Below are 6346 nucleotides of genomic sequence, written 5' to 3'. Positions count from 1 at the left end.
TTTATCTGGAGAGAAATTTCAATTTTCTCTGAGTAATTTTCTCTGCCTTGTTTAAAATTGTGAACAACACAGAGAAATTTTTCTCTGGTTTGATTAAAACAATTTCTCTGAACTTACTCTTTCCAGAACCCATTTTCTTTGCTAAGAAAAGAGTTTTTTTCACTGCAACAAGGGCTTTGCTCTCAACTTCTAAAGGAACAGTTTTAAAGGATTTTCATAAAAGAAGAACTCTCAAGGTATTTTTCATGAAAAGAATTTTCATGAAAAATGACACAGGAGCAAGCAAGTAACCTCCCCAATGTCACTTTCATCACTCTCTCTCTGTCTTTCTCTGTTTAATGGCAACTTTGTGGCCTCTCTTCCCCTCCTTCTCTATTTAATGGCAACTTTGTTGTGGCCTCCATTCCTCTCATTATCACAATCTCACACCCAGAAGAAAAAACTCATCTCAGTCTCATCATTAATCTCTTACTATTATATATATATATATATATACCCACATAAATGGACTTACCCAATTCTTTTCACATGAATGAATCACTATAAGGATTATTGACTAGGGTTTTGGATTTTTTTCAAGTTGGGTCTTTGACTTAATTGTTGGTTATTATGTACATACGTATACGGAGATATGAAAGTGTTTATATGATTGAAAGTTGGGAATTGGGTGTATTGGACCGAAAGAGAAGACATTGTCCAAGTGTTTTTAGTGAGTGAAAGCCACGAATTTCAATTGCTTTGGAGGATTCAAAATTGAGGAAGAAGGCTCGCAAGATCAATGGCGATCTCGACGTCAAGCTCTCTTCTTATGCAAAGCTCGGCTCTAGGTTCTTCCATGGAGGTTCCCTTCTCCCTCTCTCTTTCTACATATACATACTTACATATGTATCTATTTATGCATCTTTGATTCTCAGATCTTGCCTTATGAATTCAGTTTGCAAACAAGGTTTGATTTGAGTCAAATTTCTCTGTGATATATGGGTGTGGGAGTTGAGAGACTTTAGACATCATAAAGTAATATTGTGGATCTCTTCCATTACAAAAAATGAGGGAAGGACCTTAGACTAATTTTTTTTAAAAATTGGGGAACCCGAAAAACTATTGCAAAAAGCGATCCAAAAAAGAATTGAATGGTGTAGATTCAAACTTATGCTATGTATGCTTGGGTCGAAAATATTTATAGAAAAATATTTTCTCATTTTCTAGTGTTTAGTATGACAGAAAATGAATGTTAATAGAAAAATATTTTTGTGATCAACGAAAAACAAGCTTATTTAGGTTGAAAATGTTTTTCACAATGTTTTTTACTATTTAAAGGTGAAAAATATTTTTCAAATTAAAATTTTACAAATATCATCGAACTATCACCACCACCACTACCATTGTCGTTACTGCCATCGCCATCCCCATTGCCACCATTGCTACTTGTTGCTACCACCACCTCCACCACCTTGAATATAACTATTAGTACATTAATTTTAAGAACATAACCAAACATATAAAAATATTTTTTGAAAATAATTTTTTGTGAGAAATATTTTCAAAAAATATTTTTCACCGAAAACAAAATATTACCCTGATGTGAGTCACATTCAAACTGCATACTTTCACATCATTCTAATAAAATTTTCTGTATAAAATTTAAATTTATTGCAAAATCATGCATAAAATTTTCATTGGCTATTATATATGATTGCATGAATGGAAGAGCCTTGCAGCTGTCACCAAGACGGTCTTGATCATGCATATATATGATATACATCGACCAACTGGATTGAAAACTATGCTTATATATATATTTACAAAAATATTTGAAATTGAACCAAAAAAAAAAAAAATTCCTAGACAAGAGGGCTAGCTAGCTCCACCCAAGCTTCACCAGCTAAGAGTAGTAGAAGAGGAGAGAATCAGAAATAAGAAAAACATAAAAAAACAAAAATAATTTGAAGAGCAGCTTCTTCAAGAAGAGGGAGGTTGGCTAGTTTAGGGTTAGAGAGAGAGCTCTTAAGCCAAGAAGATGACAAACAATTGTTTAATAAATTGTGAGAAAGAGAGCGTATTGTATTCCACAAATGGGAACAGTGCCCACGTTCTCCTCATATCTTTCTCAATTTCTTTATTTTTCTGTCTCTCTCTCTCTCTCTCTCCCTCTCTCTCTCTCTCTCTATATATATATATAGTGTTAAATACATTTTTAAAAAAAATTTCTACACACTTGAAAAGAAGAAAAAATTATGAAGAAATTTTAAAAAAATTTAATAAATACAAAAAAAGAAGAAAATATACTCTTTTTTTATTCAGTGAATTAAAAAAAAAAACCAAAAATTATACTCTTTAAGTAAATTTCAAAAGTTTTAAAAAAAAAACATATTAAAATTTTTTACCAAAAACCAAAAAGTATGAATTGAAATTTGAAAACTTAAAAATTATTTTTGAAAACTCCAAAAACCAAACAGATTGCAAATTTTGTATTTTATTTGGTTCCCAAACTTGGTGCTGAACAAAATTAATTACAAAAATTACCTTCGTAAGATAAATTGTCTAAAATATCCATAGTTCTATTATGAATTTAGATGGGGGAAAATTAATGAAACATCCCTCTTCAACTTTGTATAGTAGAAGAGGTTTAAGATTTTTTTTTATTACTTAGAGAAATTTTGGTCCCGACTCAAAGAAATTTCAATTTTCACAGAAAAATTTATTCTCCGTGAAATCAGAAAAATTTCTCTGTGAAAATTGAAATTGCTCTGAGTCGGGCAAATTTTCTCTTAGTCGAATTTTCTTTGTGAAAATGTTAAAGAATTTTAACTATTATAAAAATATTATATGTCATTTATCTTTTAACATCTCGATATCAGGGATCTTAATTTTTTTTTTCTTCTTTTAGATAGTGTCAAGCTTAGAGACTAAATAAAGACACATTTTATATTTTTGAAGATCAAATTGACACAATTGAAAAAGTGGGGATCAAAATGATACACAAGCCATTTTTCAAGAATTGAAAATCTATTTTAATTTTTATAAATGTAATTCAAGTGCACCCCCTCTTGTCTCTTGACAAAATGTTGTGTATCTGCCCAAGGAATTAATATATACCCTCTCCTCTCTTGTGAACCTCCATAAATACTCCTATCTCCATACTCTATCCCCTCTCTCTCCTCTCTCTCCCTCACACCATTTACAAGTCTCAATTACAACTAAACAAGACCATACTCATTTTTGCAGTGTTTATGTGATCATGGTAACTCTCTCTCTCTCTCTCTCCCCCCATGAAAAATCTTAGTTCTTTTTTCCTTTCTTAATTTTGATGGGTTTTTGATTTTGATGGTGCTGTAGGGAATTCAGAAGCCGGCATGGTTAGAAGCCCTCTGCACGCAGAAGTTCTTTGCAGCCTGCCCAATTCACGAAAACTTGAAGAAGAATGAGAAGAATGTTTGCTGTTTGGATTGTTGTACCAGTATTTGCCCTCACTGTGTTCCCTCTCATCGATTCCATAGGCTTGTTCAAGTTCGTCGCTATGTATACCATGATGTTGTCCGATTGGAAGACCTCGAAAAGCTCATAGACTGCTCTAATGTGCAGGTTACTCAAACAAAAAATTCATATACTTTTTTTCCCCCTCTATTTTCTTTTAGTACACAGAAATAAAACACGAGAAAGTCCTAGCGTTTTTATTCTACGACTTTTATGTGATTTATTTCTCTATGCTAGACTTTCTCAATTTTATTTTATTTCATGTTTGTATCAGGCTTATACAATCAATAGTGCTAAGGTGGTTTTCATCAAGAAGAGGCCTCAAAACAGGCAGTTTAAAGGGTCTGGAAACTATTGCACTTCTTGTGATAGAAGCCTCCAAGAACCTTACATCCATTGCTCTCTAGGGTGCAAGGTAATAAAAGTTTATTTTTATAACCAAAAAAAAAAAAAAAAATCATCAAATTAATTTCACAATAATATTTTTGAAATTACGAGTCACAGTAAATAGTGAATTATTTGTTTAAATAAAATTATCACAAAATGTCATATTAGTATTAGTGATACGATTTAATTTTTGTTCAATTATCTATCATTAGTGAAATTTAAGAGTCAAACTAAATCAAATCAAGTCTTGTGTTCTAATAAGTAGCCATTCACATGAATCATTTATTTTCACTTAGTTCTATCTAAGATAAATGTTCATTTAAATTAAATAAATTTATATATCAATATATATATATATATATATTTTAGATTTTTGTTATAAATGACAAAATCATGCTAATCTCAACAAAATTAAGAGCATACAAGCAAATTATACTAGTGCTTCTCAACAAAATCATGCTAATCTCATGGAACAAAATCAAATTTTTATACGTAGATTCAATTGGTGAATTGTACTCGAATGATGTGCACAACGTCCACCCATGTTGTACTAACACAAATATTCAAACACTAGAGATTAATTTTATTAATGATAAATTGTGATGATCAAAATATTCTCTTTTATTGTGTTTTTTGATAATTTAGGTGGACTTTGTGTTGAAACACTACAAGGACCTCTCTCCTTTCATAAGAAAATGCAACACTCTCCAACTCAGTCCAGACTTCTTTGTCCCTCAAGACATGGGAGATGATGACATGACTAATGAGACACCGCATTCGACAATTGTCGACTGCGATGACGAGCCCATGTGCTGGTACTCGGGCTCGTCAGGGTCTGATAACACGAGTATGGCATGCACTGGCTTCGTTCGGAAGAAGAGAAGTGGTTTATATGTGTGTGGAAGATCAGTTAACAAGGTTTCTGAGGAGGACATGGCCACAAGCATGAGTAGAAGAAAAAGCATTCCACATAGGTCTCCTTTGTGTTGAAACTAGGATTTGAAATATCGGCTGATGTATTGGTCGATACTATGTGATTTTAGTTGATATATGATCGTATGCCAATACTAATACGTACTCCGATGTTATTATTTAAAATTGAGTTGAAGCAATAAGAGCAACATTTTACCACTTTGAGTTTTTTTTTTTTTTTTAACTGACTTACTTTAAGCCTTTCTCTCTCCTCTCTCTAGGGTTTTGGGGTTTAATTAATTACTTGGTCGGGGGGCTTGTCTTAATGGCATCACGTGATTCCCAATTCCAAGTTATGGTTTTGTACATTTTTCTAAGATTTTTTTTAAAATATTTTTTTTTTCATTTTTTTTTTTAAAATTTCATATTAGATGCATGATTTGTTATTAATTCATAGTCATGAATTGGAGGGCCTTCTTGTAGTATTCATCTAAACTTTCTTGACGTCTTCATTAGATTGCCATATACATATTATGTATGTATACATACAAAGCACAATATACGAGTATTCAATAAATATATTCATGCATTCATCCTTATTTTGATTATGAAAATATTTGAATAAATATAGAAAATAACAACACAAAAGTAAATATCATTTCCAGAATCACCACTCTACCTCCTCACCGCCGCCACTCCACTTCTAGCTCCTCTACTACCCCACCACTACTACCATCACTATTGCCTCCTTCTCCTCTTCTCTACTCCATCACTATCGCTACCACCCCACCAGCACCCAACCACCACTTTTATTTATTTATTTATTATTTTTTATTAGCAAAAGAGAAATTTATTGATAAAAAACCAACATACAAGAAATACTAAGATAAATATTAATTGCATTTTGTTTGTTCGCTTGGGGATGCAAATGATTGGCCATGTGATTGAATGCCAACCCAGTTGGATGCTTCATTTAGGCAATGATGCAATTGTTCAATTAGCTTCTTCATTTTCCTTCTTGTAATCTTTCTATATTTTTAATACAATTCTCTTTATTGATAAAAAAAAAAAAAAAGTAAAATTAAACGATCACAAATAGGTTGACATGGACTATCCGACCACCACTACCACCAATTCATATCATATAAACCTTCATGTGTCAATGAGTAGAGTACCCTCACGAAGGGTATGACATGCTGAATTCTACTTTATTTGGATTTGCTTAAGTTGAGATCATCAAGAGGCGACTTGGGAGTTGCTGTTAAATATCTGGTTGGAATTGAATTTCTAGTGTTAAAATTTTGTTGATCAAAGATTCAAATTTTCCTACACGCAACATTGACTCCTTACACGATCTCTCTCTCTCTCTCTTCACTTTGGAAATTCTTTGTTAATTTCTTCTCCTTAAAAAAATGGTGGGGTTATTCTTTAATCCTACAATCTTTGTCACCTCGTGTAGGTCTTAGTAGTATCAATATCTACAAATGCAAGAGCTTCCACCGTGACTTTGACCATATATATAAATATATGGAAACTTATAGAATTGGAAAACTCACTAAAAGTTTATCAAAAA

The 6346-nt window shown here is 32.1% G+C and overlaps 1 protein-coding gene across 1 annotated transcript; it reads left to right on the top strand.

Moving 5' to 3' along the window:
- The first annotated feature begins 3065 nt into the window (after window positions 1–3065).
- On the top strand, window positions 3066–4992 carry LOC114270395 (PLATZ transcription factor family protein). The gene is made up of 4 exons (XM_028211868.2): window positions 3066–3241; window positions 3337–3582; window positions 3749–3889; window positions 4507–4992. The coding sequence occupies exons 1-4, from the start codon at window positions 3239–3241 to the stop codon at window positions 4849–4851; spliced, it is 735 nt and encodes a 244-aa protein (XP_028067669.2). The 5' UTR covers window positions 3066–3238; the 3' UTR covers window positions 4852–4992.
- The last annotated feature ends 1354 nt before the right edge of the window (window positions 4993–6346 follow it).

This window comes from Camellia sinensis, chromosome 5, assembly GCF_055761805.1.
Source record: "Camellia sinensis isolate YWXY chromosome 5, ASM5576180v1, whole genome shotgun sequence".
Classification (NCBI taxonomy): domain Eukaryota; kingdom Viridiplantae; phylum Streptophyta; class Magnoliopsida; order Ericales; family Theaceae; genus Camellia; species Camellia sinensis.
This window is presented reverse-complemented; position numbering and strand designations above follow the sequence as displayed.

Excerpts from the sequence above, each read along its gene's own strand:
- LOC114270395 (XM_028211868.2), top strand. Across the intron at positions 3,583-3,748 it reads TAGACTGCTCTAATGTGCAG|GCTTATACAATCAATAGTGC; the intron begins GTTACTCAAACA and ends TGTTTGTATCAG. Across the intron at positions 3,890-4,506 it reads ATTGCTCTCTAGGGTGCAAG|GTGGACTTTGTGTTGAAACA; the intron begins GTAATAAAAGTT and ends TTGATAATTTAG.